General features: G+C 41.6%; 2 protein-coding genes across 2 annotated transcripts; one reads left to right on the top strand and one right to left on the bottom strand.

Moving 5' to 3' along the window:
* Positions 1-814: 814 nt before the first annotated feature.
* LOC136044342 (centrin-2) lies at positions 815-4,404 on the bottom strand. The gene is made up of 5 exons (XM_065729617.1): positions 4,337-4,404; positions 4,050-4,208; positions 2,959-3,087; positions 2,074-2,211; positions 815-995 (listed from the first exon to the last, which is right to left on the bottom strand). Exons 1-5 carry the CDS (start codon positions 4,337-4,339, stop codon positions 906-908), a joined length of 519 nt encoding a protein of 172 aa, XP_065585689.1. The 5' UTR covers positions 4,340-4,404; the 3' UTR covers positions 815-905.
* A 421-nt stretch (positions 4,405-4,825) lies between these two features.
* On the top strand, positions 4,826-16,184 carry NSDHL (NAD(P) dependent steroid dehydrogenase-like). Its single transcript, XM_065729604.1, has 8 exons — positions 4,826-4,843; positions 6,209-6,259; positions 8,289-8,450; positions 9,367-9,513; positions 10,867-10,995; positions 12,587-12,729; positions 14,610-14,712; positions 15,352-16,184. Exons 2-8 carry the CDS (start codon positions 6,239-6,241, stop codon positions 15,685-15,687), a joined length of 1,041 nt encoding a protein of 346 aa, XP_065585676.1. The 5' UTR covers positions 4,826-4,843; positions 6,209-6,238; the 3' UTR covers positions 15,688-16,184.
* The last annotated feature ends 7,426 nt before the right edge of the window (positions 16,185-23,610 follow it).

Below are 23,610 nucleotides of genomic sequence, written 5' to 3'. Positions count from 1 at the left end.
ATATGAGAGGAATTGCTGGAACAAAGAGAAGTAGCAGAAGGACGTGGGAGCTTGTTTCCTTGCAACACAAAGCAGAAGCCATCCTTCAGTTCTGCTCTCACCTCAGTCAGATGCCACCTCAAAGACAGAATAGCTTTGCCTCTACAGTTGAGTGTTCAGGAACTACAGCCCTCCTGAAGACTTGAAGTTTCAACTTTTAAGTACCCATAAGAATCCCTTCATTATTTGCCCAAAGGTCAGGCAGTGTTGTACCAGTGGAACTGTATTTTTGCACACTTCTTTTCACAACTCTAATGGCTTAAAATAAGACACTTTATTTTAAGTACAATCTTATATTTGAAACCACTGAATATTCCTGCAAACGTATCGCCAGCACTGCTAAATTTCTCCTTCTGCAGAGATTTCTTTAAATATATGAATAGCAGGAAGTTAAGTTGCAGCACACTGCTTACTTTCTCAGTTGTAAGAGCATACAAAAAAATAAAGGGGTAGGAATAATCACCATAAGACAGAGTAAAAAAAGCTGATCCTCACAAATATGTCACAGAAAGAATTCACTGTAACTAGTCTCAAATCAAAGCATTAAATGAGAAAATTCAACTGCTGTGAAATACAACGTTACCATTTCAGATTTTGAGTTCTTTTTTTACCTCACCATAATGGTTTGACATGTGCCTTACAGTCTGGTAAGGATCTGAGTTCTGAATGTAATTTCTGTCTTGAAAACGAACAGCGCAAACGAAGGACCACATTGTGACAAGTAAACAGGTTAGCAGCTGGTAATTGTTCACAAATACAAGTTCAAGATCAACTTTTCTTGTCTCTTCAAAGAAATAAAAAGCTTGAAGTGAGGCACCTACCAGACATACACACGTGTGTGCAAAAAAAACCCAACACATTCAGTTTCAGTAAAGGCTGGTCTTCTTCATGATCCGCAAGAATTCTTGCTCATTCACTTCCCCATCCCCATCTCTATCTGCTTCATCAATCATTTCCTGAAAGATATTCATATTCAGAAATCAGATGCAGGTTAGAGTTGAATCAGAATGATTAGATTAATTCAGAATTAGAACCACTCTTCAGTAAATTGCACTGGACAGGACCATGTTGGCTCAGTGTCACACCTAACATGCTTCAAGGTATTTTTTAAACTAGAAAATATGCTTATATATGTCTAATATAAAAATAAGCATAGAATATGTCCTGAGGAGCTGTCCTGGAAGAAATAAAGGAACAGCTCTGCTCCAAGCACTCTATCACTGTAACTCCACAAAGAGTGAGTTACTGTGACACAATTTAACCATGCATGCTTAACTCATCTTTGGCCTTAGAACCTATTTCCAAATTGACAGCAGCTTTTGCATTTCTTTAGGGAAAGAGCTAAACTAAACATGAAACCAACTACTAAACGTTCTGTGACTGTCTTCAATTCAGTGAACACAGGAAGCACTGGAATAGGCCCCCAGGGAGGTGGCTGAGTCACCATCCATGAACGTGTTTAAAAACCATCTGGATGTGGTGCTCAGGGACATAATTCAGTGGTGGGTTGTTAGGGCAGCAGGTTGAGGTTGGACTCGATGCTCTTTTCCAGCCTGAGCAATTCTATGATTCTATGAACAAAGCATAATCTGGAACTTTAAACATCCATGACCCATAAAGGCTGATAATGAGTGTTTGTGCATTATATGGTGTAGGGGAACTGTTAGTTCACAGCTTGAACTGGTAAATGAGCACCTGCTGAAGGGGTGTGTCTGGCCCAGGGACCACAGGCAAATCGTTTGCACCTGTACTCCCCATGTGACCAGAAGGGATGGACCCGGGGTGGAGCCCCCCTGGGCTCATATAAAAGTCAGCCACAGAAAGGAAGACATCTCTTAGACCTCTATTGCTTTTTGAGGAGGAGTACTGCATAGCTACAGAGCCTCTCCATCACCTGGGTAAGTTCAGCTCTTTTTTCCTGTATGTAACAACTGGCCTACTTACAAATACTTTACCTGTTATCACCGGGAGCCTGTTAGAACCAGTTTTGTTTCTTTGTGAGCAGATTGTATGGTTGTGTTATCAGGTACAAACCTGCAGCTCTTCATCTGTAAGATTTTCACCCAGTTCTTTGGCTACACGTTTGAGGTTTTTGAAGGAGATTTTGCCAGTTTCATCATCATCAAAGAGCTTGAAAGCTTTGAGAATCTCCTCTTTAGAGTCCTTTTCAGCCTTAAAGTGTAAGTTAGGAGAAAAGCATTGATTATACTAAATGTAATACTCAAAATAAGAATTGTAATTATAATGTGCAAGCATTAGAAATACAGAGAAACTCTCTTAACTTAAAATATACCTATGCTGCCATAAGTATGCATACAAACCCTGAAGGTAGGGACACACAGTAAAGCTGCTTGAAAATCAGGAATTTGAGTTCTTTTCTTTCCTATCTTCTTAGATGTCTTTGGAATTTCAGTGTCAGGATCCTCTGTTGTTAATTATTTGTTTTTACTCAATATTTCCTGAACCTTTAAAAGCAGAGATCTCGTGTAAGTATTTTTAATCTGTGTAATACATCAAATACTCCTGACAGAGTTCTGTGGGCCACAGCTGTCATTCATCTATGATAAAAGTCCTGGTTTCAGTTTATCCCCTTCTTACACATGCATAAAACTGACTATTAAAGAACCTTATTAATACTGCTTCAACCTTACTGTTAAATTTGTGTCCAGGTAAGTTTTAACTTATTTGCTTTTTATTAAAAGTGAACTGTAGACAAACACTTAACATCCTGCCATAATTTGACAGAACTTAGCATTAGCATCAATTTGATGAAGCTTTGGGATGGGGGAAAGGGAAGGTGTGTGGTCTGTGCTGTTTTCCCTCTTTTACTAAAACCAAGAGGAAGTGAAAGTGACTCATCCATTTTCAGAATTTCTTCTTATTTAACTCTTAAAATCTACATACCAAAAACTTACATACCATTTTCTGGGTCATCACCACCAAGAAGTCATTGAAACTTATTTTTCCTGTTCCTTCCTTATCAATATCTGATATCATTTTCTTTATCTCTTCTTTCTTTGGTTCAAACCCTAGTGCTCTCATGGCTACCTGTAAAGCCAGAAGAAATTAAGTCATACAAAACTATAAGCAGAAAAATATCTCCTAGTGAAAAATAAAGTTAAACTTCATGCTGTGCTATGTTAGAATGTGTTCTCAAGGAGCACTCTTAATGCAGTGCTTTTCAGTGCAAAAGGGCACATCAGGATGCAGATAACAGGCAACCAGTTGTATTCTAGAGTCACTCCTTCAATTAATTCCAGAATTTCCTAAGCACGTTATAACCATTGTGGTTGCATCCCCTTGTCAGAACTGGCAGGAAGATGGAAATAATCTTGGGAGAAAAGATTTCTCAAATAAAAACCTTCGGATTATTTTGCGGAGTCCTAGCAGAGCCATTTTGGTATGCAATGGTTTTATACTCTGAATCTCCATCATAGTAATTAGTGTCCCATTTTTATTTTAAAGGTAAAAAACAAACAATATGATGGTGTAATCCTGTAGTAACTTCAAATGCTGCTGAAAAGAGTACTGCTGGTTACCTGCCCAGAGGATTTCCACTGATATCTCTTTGTAATGAGAAATATGATACTGCGTAATAATTCAAGAAAACTAATTTCAGACCCCTTTGTAAGCAAGCTCAAACAGTAAGATTTAGAAATGTCTTTGGGGGGGAGGGTTTAAAAAAGAAAAACTAAGTATGCTTTAATACAAATGACTCCAGTGCAAGAAGTTTCTATTGCACTTGCTATTCTATTTAATTCCTGCAGATCTGACAGCACAATGAAGCTCTTAAGCTTGTAGACCACAGGGAACTTCAGGGTTTTTTTTCATTTTTTTGGAAGACTTAGTGTACAGAAACACTGCATAATTCAAGCACCGGTAAGTAGTAAAAGTCATAGCAGAAGGGCAGTGTGCTTATTGACAGCAGCAGCTTTACCTGCAAGTCCCTTCCTGTGTAAGAGCACTTACAACCTGTGCAGGGCTGTGCTTCCAGCCATAGGAAGCCTTACCTTTAGCTCCTTAACATCTATGTTCCCGGTGCCGTCTGTGTCGAACAGGTCAAAGGCCTCCCGGATCTCCTGTTTCTGCTCTTCAGTCAGCTCCGGTTTGGGACTCGATTTCTTCCTCTGGGACGCTGCTCCCAGTGAGGGTTTCTTGAAGCTGGAGGCCTTGGCACAGCAACACAAGAGCAAACGGGCATCAGACCGCCCCGGGAAGAATGGGAAAGGCCCGCAAAACGGCGGCCCCGTAACCCCGTTGTCGGACCAAGCCCGAAGCTGGGCCGGACCGCACTCACCATGCCGGCGGCCGGTGCTCCGCGACGGCTCCGGTCCTGTCAGGGCGGTGCTCAGTATTATCTTTCCCCATTGGCTAACGCCACCACGCCGCTGCTATGGTAACCGTCCCTCTCACTGGTGGAGAGACGAGCGCGGGAGGAGCTCGAAAGGCGCCTATTGGCCGACACCTGGTTGGGGGCTGATCCAAGAGGCGGTGGGACCGCTCTATCTTTCGTCGACACGATTGGCCAAAATGAGAAGGGGCAGCACCCAATCAGAGAGCGGTAACTGTCTGGCGCGATTCTCAGCCCAGGGCAGGCTTTTCCGGTGTGGGCGGGGATTTGCGAAATGATCCGTGCTGATTGGTGGAAGGGAGAGAAGGGGCGGAGTCGGACGATTGCTGTGCACGGAGCTGAGGAGCGGGCGAGGGCATCTCGGTGAGATGAGAGGGAATTGGGGTCCGAGGTGCGGAAAAAGCCGTGGAAGGGGTGGCCGAGGGGAGCGAGGGAGGCTGGGGTCACGGGAAGGTGGGGTAGAGGGGAACCCGTGGGATGGGGATGGAAGAACTGGAGGGAAATCGGAGGCGAAGCAGCACCTCAGTGGCAGTGAGCAGTGGGGCCTGTGTTTGGGGAGGGACGGACAGCTGGAGGTCAGATCACCTCACGCCTGTTTTTCCTATCTCGTTTGAAGTTCCCGGCTGAGCAGGCACCAGCCCTGCTGCCTTGAGCGTTTTCCTTGTCACCTCGAAGGGCTTTTCTGGGAGCAGAAAAGAGCGGTGAGCTTTGTGGCTTCTTAAGTGAGCTAGTTCAACAGAGCTATTCTTGTAGTACTAAAGAAAAGCTTGGGTTGGAAGGAACCCTTTCCATTGACGTGATTCATCTCAGGCTGCCCATGGTCCCATCCAACTCAGCCTTGAGCCCCTCCAGGGATGGGGAACCCACAGCTTTTTTTTCTCTGCTTATACCACACTCACAGATGTGGTACTGTTATAGCAGCATTGATGTAGCTCTTCCTCAGTCCCATTCAATGATGTACACGTGTGTTGGTCAGGTGAGGTGGGTCAAGGAATGCTGAGCATGAGACCATCCCGGGTGGGAAATGATTAACTTGTAGCTGTGTACCCATCACCCACCTGAGAGTGCAGACAGTAGGAGGCAGTGTGAGCCACTGGCTGAGAATCAGGAGGATGGAGTCAGCCTCTGAAGCAGCAGTTACCATGCTGAGTGACTGTAAAAAGCATCAGAAAATTGTGTAGTTCACTTCTATGATGGAAGCAGATCTAGATAAGTATGTTATATTCTACTTTTTTATTACACCCCACGTGGTATGGCCCCAGCCAAGACTAGAGTTTTGTTTGCTATCATGGGGAAGAGAATGTGTTTTAATGAAACTAGTGCCATTAGCAGCCTCTAGGGTAAAAGCTTGGAGAATCTCAGCGCTGTCTCTGCTCTCTTTGCTGGCATTTGTTCCTTAATTTTGTGTGAGCATGGTGCTTCACTTCTGTTTTGTTAATCGTAACATCCTTGAGCAACTCTATATTTGAAGGGGGAACTGCCAGAAAAACAGTTGTTTGTGGTTTTGGAGTATAAATGTTTGGGTTTAAAGGAAGTACTTGAAGCAACATTAGCCAAAATAAAAGGATGCCTTTGATATCAGGTGTATTTTGTTTTTATTGGAGTTTTGCCTTTGAGAAAGCTGTTTGATGTCAGTGTTAGTCTTATTGCTTATCTAGTTCATCAGGGCCAGGAAAACTAACTTTTTAGTGTTTTTGCTTTAGTTTAGTTAATGCCTGATCCTCAATTTTAGTAACTATATATATTTTTAATTGTGCTTGTGTCATGCTTAAGATGACATATTGTGATATAAAATATTATTCTCCCTTTTTCACAAAGGAATTAGGCTGATACTAAAGCATCTGAGAAATGGCCACACGCCTCAGATCGGTGAGTTGATGGCTTCCACCTTGCTGTATGAACATTTGTCTGGTGGGAATGTATTTTCATAGATAAGTCTTCTGTAGCCATGCTCAGGTGAAATGAGGCTGCTTCCACATTAAGGCCTGCTCCAAAACTACTGCTGGTGGAAAAGTGATTTACTGAGGGATGTATTTGCTGCCATTGTAGTTCCAGAGACAGAAGTGATATTCCAAACCCCTAAAAGCCCCAGGGACTTTGTCAGTGCTGCCAAATCAATTGGTGTGGAGATCCTGTTTCACCAGGATCATTCAGATGTACCTTAATGCTGTTCCAAGTTCTCATGCAGATAAAGGCCTGGATGAGGTCTCTGAGATCAACCAAACTGTTGTAACCTCATTATAGTGTTATTGCACTGACTGCAGGAGGTCTTAATATGACAGGAATAATGTTCTGTATAATGTTCTGAGGGCTGTTTGGGCACTGCATCAGAAGACAGTTTGACAAGCTGTTCTGTTATGTTACTTGTGTTTCTTGCTTATAGGAAAATTTCTGCTTTCTGGACTTCTCATTTTTTCTTATGATTCATAAGACCAATGAATCTGAAATATTTGAAAACAAACGAACACACCAAACAACGCAGCACTGTGTTACAGAGCATGAACAACCTGCTGTATCTTTGTAATGCTGCATTAATTAGTTCATTTCCTAAGGTCACTGTAATCATGTAGCCTGACTTTCTGCCAACCTTTTCTGAAGGGGCCAAAGATCAGGAGCAGCACTGTGAACTGCAGGTACACTGATCCTGGACGCTGAGTTTGTTCTCTTACCATTTCCCAAGGGGTGCATGTGTTGCAGGTTATAAATATGCTCTAAAGATTACTGAAATCTCATTGTCAATTAGAATACTGTTCTCCTTGGGCAAATGGGAAAACTATCACATAGGTAAGCCTGGAATGCATCATCTGTGGCAGAAGAAAATTATGCTGTTGCTGCTTAGTCAGACAGAGGGCGTCATTCTGCCACTGTTTAAAAACTTTGGTTTGGTGCTGTGTGCAGTTTTGATGTTTTCATTTTACGAAGAACGTGTTGGAATGAGAAGTGATAGAAGTGAGAAGCGAAGGCAAGTTAAAGATATTGATGAAAAGAAGCGACTGCCTTTTGAGGAGAGACTGAACAAGCTCTGATCCTCAGCAGAGACAAGGGACTGCAGAGGGGAAGGGTATAACTTAGCTCATGAAATCAAGAAGTGGATGAGCAAAGCAAATGCAGACATGTTGTAGTGGGGTGATGCAAGGATCTGGAACTCCTTCAGCATCCTTAGACTCAGTCTTTCTATATCATCTCTTCTCCTGCAGCCATCAAAACCAGAATCCGGGACCAGATATACAGTTGGCTGAACCCAATAGAAACTTGTAATTTGTTTATTTTTTAATGCTGTGTTCTAAGTAATTGGTTACATCTTACTTTAGTTGTTCAGTTTCACTGAACTTCTCTGGTGTCATTTGTGGATAACTGACACTTTTGCAGCTGAACAATGTAGCACTTGAAAACTTCCAAACAATGATTGTCTGTGTTTTTTCACTGGGTTAAAATTTCCTCCAGAAAAACTGCAGAGGTGGGTCTATGCATAGCAACAATTAGGAGCAAATCTATTTGCAGCAAAGACAGAGCAGTCTGTACAAAAACTTCCTCAATCACTGCCTGTGTGTTCTCTGGTGGTAGTGAGTTCTCCAGAGTCATTCTAGTTAGACCAGTGACCAGACAGAATCTGTTAATTAGTGACCTTAGCCATTGAATTAAAAAGCACTTAAAAGAAATGAAGAACTAATGGCTAATTAAGGAGGATAGGCTTTACCTTTACTTGATTGCTTTCTTGGCTTGGAGGAGTCTAAGTTCCTCATGCTCTGAAAATGGCTTTGTCCTTGCTAGCCTGTGGTGATGTTACTGTTTTGTGTCACCTGTGTTGTGTGGCTGAAGTGAGTTCTGCTTGCTTTATGTTAGGGTGCTGCTGATGTACATCTGCCTTCTGTAATGCTTATTTTCTCTGTCTTTGCAGAGTGGTAAGAAATGTACAGTGATTGGTGGCTGCGGATTCTTAGGCCAGCACTTGGTGGAGAAGCTACTGGACAAGGGTTACTTGGTCAATGTGTTTGATATTCAGAAGAGATTTGACAATGACAGAGTGCAGTTTTTCATGGGAGACCTTTGCAACAAAGAGGTACAGACAACTGAAAATTGTGTAGGTGGGAAGGATGCTATTTATACTAATGTCCTTACAAACAGACAAACAAGCCTTATTTGAAACATTGTGAGGCCTGAAGGCATTGCACAGTCTGTGAAAGAGAACATGTGTGTCTCTCAGTGTTTCCTGGTGAAGACAGTAGCCTAAACAGTGATCTGGGGTAGTCTCATCTAGAACACTTCAAGAAATATACTCAGTGTCTGCTTGAAGTGGAAAGGAACTGAACTTGTTTCTGGATTACAGTTTACTATTGTTTCAGATAGACAGCCTAATTACTGTCACTATTGGTAATTGCACATAGGTACTCTCCTTGATAACCTTCACTGCAAGAGGATGGCAGAATGCATTATTCCACACAGTAAAGACACAGTATGATGTTTTGCCTTAAGTCAGTCATGCAAGTGAGCCCTGGAAAAGCATTTGTATGCTATGTGAAGAGAGGTCTCTGCACCAGTATAAAGTATCATGTCTCAGAGCTTTATGACTGTCATCTCAAAGACAGACAGTGCCATGGGGTACTGTTGGCTGTTAAATGTATTGCATGCAGATTTTCCTAACTCCTCTTCCCCAGTAATTTGGAGTCTCCTGCCTGCACTTGAGATTGCTGTATGTGGTTAAGCTTAGATAGCCTCCAGGTCTCAGAAAGTTCCCAGGTTCTTCTCTGGAAAGAAATGATGGTGTTGTGCTTTGTTGTTTTTTTTTTTTCTAATGAGAAAGATAACTGTGGAGACCTGTAAGGATAATTCTATTCAGCTGTTCTCCATTATGGAAAGGATATGACTTGAAATTTAGCAGTTTTGTTTTTATGAGAAAAAGAACTGCTTTTTTTTTCCCTGAGTAATTACTGTTGCTGTTGTTTCATTGTTTTCTTGAGCAATATATCTTCTTCTAGGCCTTAATGCCAGCTTTACAAGATGTTTCAATAGCATTTCATTGTGCATCGCCAGCACCTTCGAGTGACAACAGGGAACTATTTTATAAGGTGAATTTTACAGGAACCAAAGCAGTCATTGAAGCTTGCAAAGAAGCTGGAGTGCAGGTAAGGGTAGAAAAGTTTGTAGAGTATATAAGTTGCTAATGTGAATTTGTGACTTCTGAACCATAGAGCAGTTTCAGTTTGGTTTGTTAGAAAGGCAGAGGACTCTGAGATATTCCATTCCCACTTGTTTTGTCAAAGTTAATTGAAGGAGAGCAAGAGTCTCTCATTAGCATCTAATAAAAACTCAATCTGTATTTGTCCCAGAAAACTTATACGTTGCAATTTCCCTTACTGTGGGAAAAGTATCCATTAAAATATGTTTTACCAGACATTTGGGAATCCCACAAGGGAGAACTGGCAAGTGGATTAATTCATGCCTTAATGAGGGGGACAGCTCTAAAGGTAGGTTTTCCTGCAGTGGAATTATTCACGGCATCTGTTACTTATGTGAATTAATTGACATCTAATGAAAAGGAGCATGCTTGTGGTACGATCTTAGGATAAATTGGTTTAGAATGTCATCTACCCATAGATGAAAGACAGGAGAAACCAGGCTGCTCTTAAGGCAGATTTTTCTCTTGTTGTGTTGTGATATCACATGAGTTTTTAGTCAAATTCTTACCGTGTTGTCAAGCACAATGTCTAAGATCCCTTGCTTACTCTAGGCAGAGATATTGCATCCAAAACAATTTTGTATGTTGTCCATCTACAGATACAGGCCTGATAACATTTAGAATTGAATTTATGCATAGAACTCCTAGCCCACAGAGGTTTGGTGGTGTTTTTAATTTTTGCTCTCCATCTTCAAGTTGAAAGCTATTGTAGGAAAAGGGCTACGCAGTGTTTACCTTCTGGCTTAGTCTAGATTCTGTCAGGGCAAGAAGTCCTGTTGGAACTTGTTGGATCTAGTTATCTTTCTATTAAAATGTAGCTCTTGTTTAAAACCACGTTTCTGATTATCCAAATGTGTCACTGGGTTTCTGTTTTGAAACTGAGGGCCTATTTTTATCCAAGAAAAACATCCTGGAGAAGAATTCTTTTTTATTGTAATTTGCCATGAGATTACTATCATAAAGATGAGCAAATATATCTTAAACACTCACTGCGTGTTAAACGATGAACTCATTGCTTGTTAAATGCCAAGTCAAGTGGGTGCTGTGATTATTTATTTTAGAGATACTTTCCTATTGACTAGTTCCCATTGGAAGCATGAAATATTTTCATTTTCTTTAGAAAGCAGTAAATGTTCGAGTTCAGTAAAGGAGTGAAGAGTTTTCCCACCTGTGGTTTTGGATTTTGTTAGCCCATGTTCTTCTGGACAGTTTGTTATTATTGTCCTTACTCAACTTTCATAAGTTAATTACCTTTTTGTCTTAAGTTTTAAACTGTGGTTTTCTTTCACATGTATTGCAGAAACTGGTGTTAACTAGCAGTGCCAGTGTTGTTTTTGAGGGGACAGACATAAAAAATGGAACAGAAGACCTCCCTTATGCAAAAAAACCTATTGATTATTACACTGAGACGAAGATCCTACAGGAGAAGGTATCCATCAACATTTGGTTATCACTATTATTTTCCATGCTAAAAAGTGCCCTTCTAAAAGTAGGTCATGCCCTGGGGGATGCAGCAGACTCTTCAATCTTGAAGGGATCTTTCTTTCTCCCCAGAATCTTCCTTTTTGTTAAAAAGAAATGTCTCATTCTGAAGAAGATCTATGCACTTGTAGCAATGTCTGCCTGAGGTTTTCAAGAGTGTAACTGGAACAGAGACTTGTTTTCTTTTGGACAAAGTTGCCTGATTTTGGTTGTCTTATTCTCAGCATGGAGACTAGGGAGCTGTGGAAATCATTTCACTCATTCCAGGAAAGTTGAATGAAATAGGACGTTATACTGGGGTGGAGGGAAGGTTCTGGGAAAAGAATAAAAGAACTGACAAGGACATGGCTTTTCAATGAGAAGTAATGTGACAATCCCCCCTTTTTTTTTAACTGATCCAGCTTTGTTTTGAAGGGGGAAGGGTTATGTCCTCTCCTCATTTGGAGGGCTTCCTCAGAGCCACTGTTTACCTGATTTGCCTCTGAAAGTAGTAGTTGTAGTGAATGTACAGCTGAAACTGAATGAGTTACTGGAGAAGGAGGAGATGGGACTGAGTTAAGAAGCATGACAGCCTAGGAACGCTTTAGGCTAATACTATTGATCATGTATTGTTTTTGTTGCTTAAAAATTTCACCTTACATCTTGATATTCACTGCTCTGGAATTCTGCACATCACTAGTATCTGTTCTGTTCCATGTTTTTAATGCTGCAGTATTTATGTCCTAATTGTGGTATGACAGTGTTTTAAATCAAAGCAAACAAGTGATTTACATTTCATTTTTGGAAGGAACTTAGGCCTTTTGTGCAAGAAGAATTTAGAATTGCTTCTAGATTGAAGCTGATAATATTATCTTATGCAGAGTATTAGCCTTCACAATTTTTTCTTCTTTTCCTTGAAAAGAGCTTAGTTAAAAACAGTGCAAAAACATCTGTTCATTCACAAGTGTAACCACTTTGCATTGAAGTGGACTAACAAAGTGGAAGCTTCTGAGTAACAGAGCTAGCCCAGTATTCTTTTAATTACATCTTTGAGTGAATCAGTGAAAGCATTCAGTATTTATCTGCATGTGGTGTTGAATTTTTACTAGAAAGAACAGCTGTTGAAAATTATAACACTTTGTTTGGAAACTCCAACTAGAATTAAATCTATGTAGCACTTGGTGCTGCCAGGAAAAAGGGATCACACTCCTAACTGCAGTCAACAAGGTCCATGATAAATCTTCTATTAATTGACAAGAAAAAAATAGTTTGTTCAGTGCCTTTCTTTTGTAACATGGGAAATTCCTCTGGACTTCATGGGGTTGAATGCGAGTTCCTTCCCTATTCCTGTCAATTCATTAAGTGCTCAGTGATGAAAAAGGATTTGCCTGTTTTTCTTGTTAAAGGAGATGAAAAAGGAGGATCTTTTCTAAAGGTATTGATGGATAGTAATTCTTCCCAGGTTGATGAGGGAATGCTTATCTATCTGCTTTAGTGTTGCTGTTGGGTTATATTAGTATGCTGTATTTTTTCCTAACCTTTTTTTTCCCCTCTTACAGGAAGTGCTGAGTGCAAATGACCCAGACAACAACTTCTTCACTACTGCTATTCGCCCACATGGAATATTTGGTCCTAGAGACCCTCAGCTGGTTCCCATCCTCATCCAAGCAGCTAAGAGTGGCAAAATGAAGTTTATAATTGGGTGAGCAAGGCTTAATCATTTTATAGCTTCTGTTACCCCTTTTTGGGAGGGGGTAGTTCAAAGTCAGGAGTGGTGTTATTACGTGTAGTGATCTTCTGATAAAAGAATAAAATAACTCACGATAATATGCAAGTCAGGACTCTTATCCTGAGGTGTTCAATGTCAGGAGAAGGCAGGGTTTAACCTTCTGCACTGGCAGTCTCTTTTTGGGATCTGCAACATAATTTTTGGGGGGAGAGGGAGGGGAATGTAAGTTTATGTAACTTTTCACTTGTGATCCACGATTCTTCTTTTATCATCCTTTTGTTAGGGACTCATGCACTCAGGTGAGGAAGAATTCTTTGTGCAAGAAGTGTGACAGTGAGGAAAGCAGACAGCTTGCACTTTCTTTGCATGATCTAAAGGCTTTTTTCCTTAATCAGAGTTTTAAGATTTTATTCAGATTGCTTTCTGTTAACTAATATACACTGATAGTGTTTGAAGATCTTGTGTGTACAACAGTGTTCTTTGATGTTAATGTCATGAATATTCGATGTTTGCCTTGTTGTTAAGCCTTGCACAGTTTCCAGTGGACCACTGAAGTGTTAGAGCAAGAAATAGTTCATGCTGCTCCTAAGGAGCTTTTTTTAAGTTGTATTATAATCTTGAAAAAGAAATGTGCTTTTCATTTTATAACAGATTTTTACTACATGCAGGTAGCTGTTCTGTGTACATACCCATGTGAATGAATATGAGCTCAGGATAAGGAAGAATAGAAATGGGGCTGGGTTTTTTGTTCTTCCTGATAGCTCACTTCTAGTCTAATCTTCCAAATTATAAATGGCAAATCTAAATAAACTTGACCTTTCTACTTTGTTTCCACTTTCTTCTAGCTCAAACATGCTTTCCTCATTTGAATTTCTTGCATATCCCTTCCAAGAAAGCAAATAAATAGCCATTCATCCATGAAAGTGGAAAGTATTAATTCTCTGAGTACTGGATTGCAGCAATGTTGTCTTTATTTCCAAATGTGTGGTGATGGTTTTGTAACAAACTATTTGTTTGATTTAGCTGGATTCTTGAAAGTGGTATGCAGATCTATTTTCTGTAGCTATGCAGAAGTGGATTTAATGCAGTGGGTTAAATCTGTTTCAACAGGGACTGAGTTTGGCTTACTGAGTAAGTTAAAATTTCATGAGCCAAGGAATTCATAATTGAAAGCTTGTCCTTGAGTGACTTTCTGTGTGCTACTTACCACTGTGTTCCTATCTGTTCTGCTCACAGTGCTGATTCTGGGATCTGTAGGATCAGTAACAGGCTTAGATAGGGTACTATTGTGGGAATATAAACTTGTGTCTTAACGAGAACTGATATGATATCATTTCCTCTGTGTCAAAGTGAGATGCATTTTGAATCAGAGGGCCTGAAGTTGTGACACAACAGAGGGAAAAGAGGAATCAAATTGGCCTTCCAGTATTCAAAGGGAGATTATTAACAGGAGAGAAATCAACTTTATACACAGGTAGATAGCAATAGGACAAGGGGGAATGGTTTTAAGCAAAAGGAGGGGGAAGATTTCATTTATATGTCAGGGAGAAGTTTTTTTTGCTGAGAGAGTTGTGAGATGCTGGAACAGACTGCTTAGAGAGGTCGTAGAAGCCCTGTCCCTGGAGATGATCAAGGCCAGGTTGGATGAGAGTATCAGGCAGCCTGATCTAGTACTGTATCTAGCAGCTGGCAGCCCTGCTTGCAGCAGCTGTGTTGGTACGTGGTAGTCCTTGACATCCCTGCCAAGCCATTCAATGAAATATATGTCGTGTGAAAGTCCTTCCTTTTTCTACAAGCAAATTTTTCAGCCTAGATCACCTTTGGGCCAACCTCTTTTCATTTAATGTCTGCAGGGATGGAAAGAACTTAGTAGATTTCACCTATGTGGAAAATGTGGTCCATGGACATATCCTAGCTGCAGAACACCTTCAGAAAGGCTCTCCTGTATGTGGGAAGGTAAGGAGGGAACTGGGAAGGGGCAGTGTGTATCCCCTAGCTGAACTTCATCTGCCTGCCTTACTTTGTTGCATGTGTCTGCTCTGGTTCATGTTACCTGTGCTGAACATTGATCTAAGGTGAGTGGAATCAGCTCACACAAATCAGTATTTTTTGTCAGTCTGTGAATATAATGGTTGTTCATCTTGTGACCATTTTATGCAACACTGTGGGACAAGATGCATGACAGTACTCCAACTTTATTTTATAGCACATCTTCTGAAAGAAGTCCAGGTAGAATTGCAGGTATCCAAAATGCATGCATAAGAAACATGGTTACTTAGATTAAAATTTCTGCTACTTTGTACTTCACTAAATATAATAGATTTTTATAGCACCCCTGTGTTCTGGGCTTGCTTTAAAGTGTTTGCATTGTGTTGTCATTCAGTTTGACCATTTGTGAGTAACCCAACCTGTGCAATGTCAGAAGTAGCTGGCTTTCATATCAAAGAAAGGGGTTCATTGTTTTTCAGCTGGTTGGTGAAAAGTTATTTCTTGTGAAAACATGCTTGCAGTCAAGTGAGAAATGTCCGTGTCCTGGGTATGAACATGAGCTGGGCTGTTTGTGCCAACCATGGTTTTTTTGTTCTTGTCTTTCAGGCATTTCATATCACAAATGATGAACCAATTCCTTTCTGGGCTTTCATGTCCCGTATCTTGACTGGCTTGAACTACGATGCACCCAAGTACTACATTCCCTACTGGCTGGCATATTACCTGGCCCTGTTCTTGTCTGTAGTGCTGTGGCTGCTAAGTCCACTGATCACTATCAAGCCCACTTTTACCCCCATGCGGGTGGCATTAGCTGGAACGTTTCACTACTACAGCTGCCAACAGGCCAAAAGAGACATGGGCTACAAGCCAGTGGTGAGCTTGGATGAAGCAATAGACAGGACTCTCCAGAGCTACCCCCACCTACGCCGGGCTAAGGCATGAGAAGTCCTGGATGGATTTTGTTTCTACTCAATTTTCCTAATCATTTTGACATCTTAATGTGAACACTGAAGCAAATTCCACTAATTCTGTGAAACAGTTTTCCCAATGTCATTCCTCCTCATCGTCACTATCAAAACAGATTTCTCTGGGTTGGAAAAACCTTAATGTAGTAGCTGTGCTAACAGTTCTTTCCTTTTATGTGATTTGTTCTGAAGCAGCTGCCTAACCCTAAGGACTATGAATTAACACCCTGCTGTGCCCTCTTCAGTCCCAGCCTTGCACATCAGCACTCCTTCATCTTTCCTCTCCACCCTTGTCCTCTGTTTTGTTGCTCTGGTGATTACAGCCACCTCTTCTCATAGCTGCAGATTAGTTGATGGAAATACTGATTCCTCTCTGTGGTTTGGCTTTTTCAATACAAGAGTGGTGAAATAGAGGCTCACACCAAAAAAGGATTTCTGCCACCTTTCTTTCTTTTCTTTTTACACCTTTGAAATTGACTTTATTCTGGGACTGCTTTTTGATCTTGCTGTGATTGATGGGTTGATTTGGTCTCTTACTGAGGAATCAGGTGGAAACCTGAGTAAAGGCATATTAGGCTTCTTGTAAGGAAGTGTGTGCCTTTACTTGTACAGGAGCCTAGTTCTATTCAAAAAGAATACAAATAAAAGAAGAGAAATTCCTAACTTGGTGTTCCATCTCTGAAAGGGTAGATCCTATTCTGGGCATCTCAGCATAAACAGGGATTTAAATCATTCCCTTTGTGGGGGGCAAGAAGTCTTTGCTGTGGCTGTTGTCAGTCAGCAAATATTTTACCATAGCTTGCTTGCTTCCAGCAGGAACTATATTGCTTAGAAGATATTTTGCACAAGGCTCTCATCTTGTCTGCCATGTTATTGTTGGTAATGGGTATTGTATTGCATCAACCCTTCAGAAAATGGGAAACTCTTCCACAAGAAAATGATTATAATACTAGGTTCACCAAAGTGTTTAGTTTGCCACTTACATTAAGTTTACTTTACTCCATAATCTTGTTAATTGCTGCAGTTGTTTCATTTTGGTTTTGATTGAAGAGGTTAGGTTAGGGTTGGAACTTACCAAATCTCAGAACTGCAGGAAGTGTCTCACTGTATTCCTAACTGTTCTTAGTTCAGTGAGCCTTGACCTCATCTGAGAGCTCAGTGTGCTGCCCAAGTTCTGTAGAAATTAGGTTTTTTTAAGCTTCTGGTTATCTTATGGCTTGTTTATCAACACTTTCCTTGCTTAATCTTGAAGTAAAAGCCCAGTTGCTTTGGTCACTTCACACAGTTCATGTTTGTACAGGTCAAACACCCTGGCTGGTTTTTTTTTCCAGTATGTAGGGTTAAATATTTAAAGCTCTAATGCAATTCTTAAGCAGGTTTTCTCCCACCAACCCACTCCCACCCCAGCAACACCAATAAAAAAGAGAACAATGGAATCTGCTTATCATCCCACATCCACGTTCACTGGGAGACATGCTGCTTTCAAGTATCTGGTTTGAGTTACCCCCTGCGTGATACATCAGTGTGCTGCCACAAATTCAGTGCTAATGTGATGACCCTTTCTTTCCTCACTGTTTTAGTGATTTAACAGTCTATGGGTGCTCCATCTGTATCTTTGCAGTTTATACCCTGTAAGAAGACATAATGGTGAAACTACACCTAGCTGAGAATCGTGACTTTACTACCAAGCTTTGTAAAGGGCCTGGCATCTCTCCTTGAAGGACTGAAGTTTGTTTTTTCATGTTCCTCTGTCTGAAGCTGGGCTTGTTTCCAGGTTTAGTGATGCAGTCAGCTGATTTTAAGCTTTAAATTTCTGCTAGAAGAGTAGCTTTGTGAAAATGGGCAGTTCAGTTGCATCTCTGCTGCATGCAGTAGAAGTAGCTGATGGTTCCAAACCGGTAAGTACAGAAAGCCTTGAGGGCAAAGCACTGTAGTTCAGATGCAGAGCTGGCACGGAAGAGATGGGTGTGTTGTTTTTTGGACTCAAGGTGCAGCACAGCACGGAACTGAAGTTCTCCACTGTGGGGTGGGGATTACCATGCCCAGCCAGAAGTGGGGGGAAAACGGGGGAAAAGAGCCTGCATTGTCTACTTCTCAGAAATAGACTGGTAAGCACAGTTTGGCCTCTAGATGGCAGTTCCCGGCAGCCTTGCTGCTTCAAACAGTGTGAAAAGTGCTGTAACTCAGTCCTTGGATGAAGCACCAGTGCAGTTACTCATCTCCCTGCGCACTGTGAGTGTAAATCCAGAAGGTGCTTTAGAAACAAGAGGCACTGGAAGTTCAGGTCTGCTGGACAAGAAGCAGCATATGGTATTTTCCCTCATGTCTCATTAATCCAGCAAGAGTAAGCTGGATTTTTGCTTGAATGGGGTTGAACAGTTTCCCAGAGCTGGGCATGGAAAGAAGCATTGCATCATGTCGAAGTTGGTTTGTCTTGGTATTCCCTATGTAATTAGGTCAGTTCCCAGCATTTCTTCTGAGAGGCTGACTAGCTTCTGTTCTGCAAAACACAAGTAAACACAAATTATTGCTGTGGTGGAACTTGACATCGCTATGCCTATAGTCCTGGCCACAACAGAGCAGGAAGCTTGCTTTATCCATAGCCTCTTTCTGCCCTGGATCATGCCTCCTCATTTCAACTCTGCTTCTTAACCCAGTAAGCACCCATGCAAGTCCCATCTTTTATTTTCTATGCAAACAAATGAAATCTTTACAGATCTGTATTCTCCTGCCTGTAATTTTTTTTTTGCATGGTTTCTCTTTGCAGCTAGTATCTTACATGAGTCTTGTGTAAGCAAGCAGGAAGCTGCAAAGCAAAAATTGCTGTTGACAAAATTCCAAGTATCTAAGGTCACATCTGCCCCTCTTGATAGTAACGTTCAACAGGAGCTGCTGGAAACTTCAAAGGCTTCCTTAGGGCACCCTTGTCAGACTTGGAATCTCTTTCACTTTGCTTTCCTGGCTTTTGCTGCAGCTCCTAATTTTGCTGACCTGAGCTGGTTTTTGGTTGGACAAGCAATGGAAGAGATAAATGAGATCTTCAGTTTCTTTCCCTATAGAAATATTAGAGGGAGAGGAAGGCAAGTGCTTCTCTAAATGGAGTTGAAGTAACTAAAAACCCCACTTTCCTTATAGAGGGACTGGAAGAAGTGTATGCACTGCAAGAGTGCTTCAGTCTAAGAAATACCTTTCAGTCTTGCCCTTGGAGTGCAGAAGAGGTCTTGTCCAGACACACCTTGGTGCCAGAAAGGAATAGTAATGGCTTGGCTGTAATTTGTCAGAAAGAAGAACAGTTAGTGAAAAGGGGCAGAAATCATTTTGTATGCCCAGAGAGGACTGAAGCAAATTTGTGTCAAGCCTGAGATGGATATGTAGGTGGTTTTAGAGGAGGATAGTGCTTACGTTACGCAGGCATACAGTTACCAGCATGAAAGCTCACTACCTTCAGTGTCTTATGCATACAGGGACTTAGCATCCATCATAGTGCTCAAGTTAACCCTTCTGTGGAAGTGGCACCTTCTGGCTCCTTGCCCATATTATTTGGATCTGCTGGTGGTAGTTATCTCAGAGTATCAGTATGAGTTTCCACAGCTTTTAGCCCTACAAAACCAAACATGATGTGGATGGGCTGTAGTCTGCTCCTGGAGAGAATTGTTTACCAAGTTTCATTAATGCTTGTGCAAACCCTTTGCAAGTGCCAGGTCCACAGATGGATGTGATGGTGCAACTTGGCCCTTATTATTGGAGAAGGAAAGCTACTTGTTTGCCTTAGAGCCGGGGGGAGGCTTGCTGAGCTGGCGATGGGAAATAAATAGGCATCTCCCTGCTTGCAACAGAGCATGTTAGAGGGTGTTTCTGCTAGTAGATCACATGTATTGTTCTACTGTATTAGCAGTACCATCAGGCTGGCTCTTAGCCACGGCTTCTCTTTTGCCCAGTGTTTACTGACAAGACAGTATTATCACAGTTCTGAGAGCTCCTCATCTCCTGTGTAGATATGTTTTCATGACCATGGGTGGTTTCCTGGTAAGATTATTTTATTCTGGCCCTAAAGAGTCAAGTATATGTGATTCTGTTCTGCTACCTTCTATTAGGAAGGTGAGGTCTGGCATTTCAAAAGCACTTTGCAGTGACGCCTCGCGAAAAACCAGTTTGTTTCCCTTGCAACAAATGGGTGTAGCGATTTTACACCCTTCTACTCATCGCAGCTCTGCTCAGTCTCTACTGAGGCTTTGTTTTTCTGTGACTGTGGCAAAGGCCCAAAATATTGATTGTGTTGGGTGCCTTCCTTGTACATTCAGTACAAGATGGTTGCACAGGGGAAATTGTTACCCAAAAGACAGGAGATATTTACTTGGAGTTCAGTGCTCTGGAGTAGCTGTAACTCGTTTCTCATTACAAGACTCAAATTCCAAATATACTGTAACTGCTCACGTACAAGCTGGGATGGTCAGGGAGGCCGTGTGCCTCTAGGCAGGAGTCCACTGCTGTCAGCAGAATGACAAGAATCGCTTTGCTGCTCCATACAACCCCTTTCCTATAAAGCTGACTGCCTAGATTTCAAAAGCTGTGCAAGTCCCTGCCTTGTAGACACTGCTGTTTCTAAAGGTATGCGAGATGAACCTCTGCGAAGGAATGCATTGCACAGTTACACCAACTAGTTTTAGACTGGCTGTCTCTCGAAGTGGTAGGAGTGTGCCTTGGGCAGCAGGGAGCTTGGAACAGGCTGATTTACAAAAGAGAACAGATATAGCCTACATATTAGAGCCTAACCTGCCAGCCAGAGCTTCCTTGTCACTGGTTGTGGCTCTCGTATCTCCTTTGGGACAGCTTCTGGATTTCTTAGAGAAAAACAGGGAGCTCATCTGCTGGAGTTTCAGAGAACTGGCAGTATTCCTCTAAAAGCAAACTCACCTGCAAACTCAAAAAGCTTGAAGTGTCTAGTTGAAGCTAAATCCTCAGTTTTTCTGCTTCCTGGATGAATCACAGTTGCTACGTTCTATCCTTGAAAAGTTCTCCCTATGGTCAAATCACTCCTGGTTTTTGTTTGGTTTTTTTTTTTTTTGGTTGTTTCTTTTTTCCATTTTACCTACTCTGAGTTCTTTAAATCCCTTGCTGTGGCTTTCTCTCCAGTCTATGAATGGTTTCTGTGTCTGCAGCTTCCTTGTGTGATGTAATTCTCATGCCTTGCTGATCCCAAATGATCTGCTCTGCAGTGTACTAAGGAATATAAAGAAGTCAGATAATCAGTGGTGAAATAAGCCTTAAGCAGTCTTAACTGAAACATCTTTGGGAGGTGCTTGTGCTTTTCTTGTAAAGGAGTTGCAGGGAGAATCCCTTTCCTCATAAAAATTAGATAATCTAGGCCAAAATTTACCTGTAGCTGTTACAGAAAATCTATTATTTATCTGGAGATGGAAAAAAGTTCTTCTAACCTGTTGCTTCCTCCCTTCCTTACTGGAGGAACACATGTGCATCTAGAGAAGGTTGTTGAAACGGCAGCACAAGTCTCTCCTGTGTCTTGGCCACACCTTTGGCTCATGGCCTGAAGAGAGAGTCCAAATCTGCAACAAGTGTGGTGTTTCCAAGCTGCACGCTATGGATTTTAACCTTATACAGAGGAAAAAAGCCCTTCTTGGATTCTACGCCTGTGCTGATGAAGATAAGGTACTTCCGTTGACCACAGCACGTTCAGGATTTGCTCTGGAGGTATGCAGGTTAACACTGCTATTTCCAGATGAAGCTGGCCCTGATGGCGACCCTGAGCTTGGTATCTTTGTCCTGAAGTTTCACAAATGTGTCAGTATTTAACCTATAACTGCCAGCCTGGAAAAGCTGCTACTTCTTGCATGGTTAACAGTTATGTTTTTCTTGGCGTCTCAGCATCAGGCTTGTAGTTATTGCTGTATATGTTAGTGAATGAGAGGGGCAAAAAAGGCCTAATTTCACTCCACCTACACACAGGCGTGTGCATACACACTGCATGTTTATATTAGAAACCACACATCAGAACCTCTTCAGTTTGGAGTCTTAATGCTAAAGCTTCTTCTAAAAGCTAGAAAAAAAAAGAGGTTCCTGATCTGCTTGTCTCAGTTAAATACCTGAAGTTAAACACATTGACTTTTTTTCCAGATTTACTGTGTGATCTTTCAGCTTCTGTTCTGGAGCAACCTGCTAGTGCTGCATCTGAGTGGCCCTATAGTGTGCTGCACTTCCAGTGTCGCACAGGCCTGCCCCTAACTGGCAAAAAAAACCTTCTGCCTCTGGCCACTGCTGTAATTTTGAAATGCCATGTCATTAAAAACTGAATTTGCTTCTGTAATTATGAAGAGCACCCATCAGGGATTCTGTGCCTGCTGGTGTGAGTGACATTCACTTATACTTTGGAAAGAGATTTATCTAAGAGATTTATTGGGATAAAACCACAATGATTTGTTTGAGTGACTGTCCTTAAGTGTTCAAGATGCTGCACACCACAGATGTGCTTGTTGAGCTTTGTTTGCAGTATGGGATTAGTATGAACTAGGGTGACATGACAGCCCTGGAAATCTCTAGTCTGAAGTTATCTGTCTGCATGGCTGGTCATGGTTCTTTTGATCTGAACAGAGTATGAACCTGCTCTTCTGTCCCTACTGGGAAATAAAAGACAAAGCAGCAGTTTACGCTAAGGTATCTGTATACTAATATGTATATACCTGTATGCTACATTTCCAGCCATGTCTGTTGCCCTCTGGTGTTATTCTAGTTCAGGTAAGAAAGATAGAAAGACCATCTACGTGGTCTCCTAGTCCTGGAAGGTGACAGTTCATGAGATTTCCCTCTTTTCTGATTTTTAAAAACATAGCATCTCTTTCTTTCTCTGAGCTATTAAATAGAAAGCCTGCTCCCTGAGAGCTCTGTCACATCCATCCTGTGCCTGGAGCATCCACTTTCCTGCTCCTCTAGTAACAGCCATGGCTAGAATTATCCTTGCTTTACTCTTTCTATAGGAAGTGATGTGTGACAGACGTGCTAAATGGTTTCAGGGCCACTGTTTGTGTGGTGGGGTCATGATGTTGCCCCATGTGGAACTCGTATCTTTGAAATGCACAAAACTTGATTCTTCCTGCAGTTGCATTACTGCAGCTGAAAGCAACTGTGCTAGAGGATCATGCTGCACCAAAACTCATGAGGAGAGAGAACTGGAACTGCTGGATGAGTTGCAGATTTAATTGCAACAGTAAGCCAGGACCTTCTGTGCAAGCACTGGGTGAAGAACAGGTACTGCTGGAGTCGGGTTCCTGCTACACTGATGGGGGGGATGCAGTCCCTGGGTTCCCAGTTGCTGTGTTTAATTAGGACTTAACTGCTGATTCTCAGCATGACTGTGAGGCTTGGGCAAATCCTGTCATCAGTGTTGCTATGTCTCTCTATGTAAGTCTCAGATGTGTTCAAAGGACTTGAAGAGATGTATCTCACAACTGAGCACCACATACACTGGGGAGAAGTCATGTGTTACTTTCTCTCCCTACAGCTGCAGTTCATGAGTGAATCACAGATTCCTCCTACTGAAATGGGAAAAAAATGGAAGGGGAAGTAGACAATAGCAGAATAAAGACCCTTTGATTCCAACATAGATTGTCCACGATAGCATTTTTTAGCTTTATCATAGTTCTTCCTTGTCTTTCAAAAACAAGCCTTAAATCTCCTTGCCTTACTCCTCAGCCAGTATGATGAGTAGCAGTGAGTGGGCAAATGCTGTCCCTCATTCATGTGTTGTTCTACAGCAGCCTTATATCTCACAGTTTTGTAAGTGCAGCTGAAATGACATAGCTAGTGTTTGCACTGGAAAACTGTGGCTAAATTAAGTGTATGTCTTCCTTTGTTCCTTCTATGAGGAGCATTGCCACAGGATCAGCCC

Source organism: Cyrtonyx montezumae, unplaced genomic scaffold, assembly GCF_038088225.1.
Source record: "Cyrtonyx montezumae isolate F1298 unplaced genomic scaffold, pur_monq_1.0 scaffold_11, whole genome shotgun sequence".
Classification (NCBI taxonomy): Eukaryota; Metazoa; Chordata; class Aves; order Galliformes; family Odontophoridae; genus Cyrtonyx; species Cyrtonyx montezumae.
This window is presented reverse-complemented; position numbering and strand designations above follow the sequence as displayed.

What these genes read in the sequence shown, in the direction of transcription:
- LOC136044342 (XM_065729617.1), bottom strand. An exon ending in TAGATGTTAAGGAGCTAAAG is followed by an intron (nt 3,088 to 4,049) that starts GTAAGGCTTCCT and finishes CTGGCTTTACAG; the next exon opens with GTAGCCATGAGAGCACTAGG. An exon ending in TGGTGATGACCCAGAAAATG is followed by an intron (nt 2,212 to 2,958) that starts GTATGTAAGTTT and finishes TTACACTTTAAG; the next exon opens with GCTGAAAAGGACTCTAAAGA.
- NSDHL (XM_065729604.1), top strand. Translation starts at nt 6,239, where the DNA reads ATGGCCACACGCCTCAGATCG. An exon ending in CGAAGATCCTACAGGAGAAG is followed by an intron (nt 10,996 to 12,586) that starts GTATCCATCAAC and finishes CCCCTCTTACAG; the next exon opens with GAAGTGCTGAGTGCAAATGA. An exon ending in GCTCTCCTGTATGTGGGAAG is followed by an intron (nt 14,713 to 15,351) that starts GTAAGGAGGGAA and finishes CTTGTCTTTCAG; the next exon opens with GCATTTCATATCACAAATGA.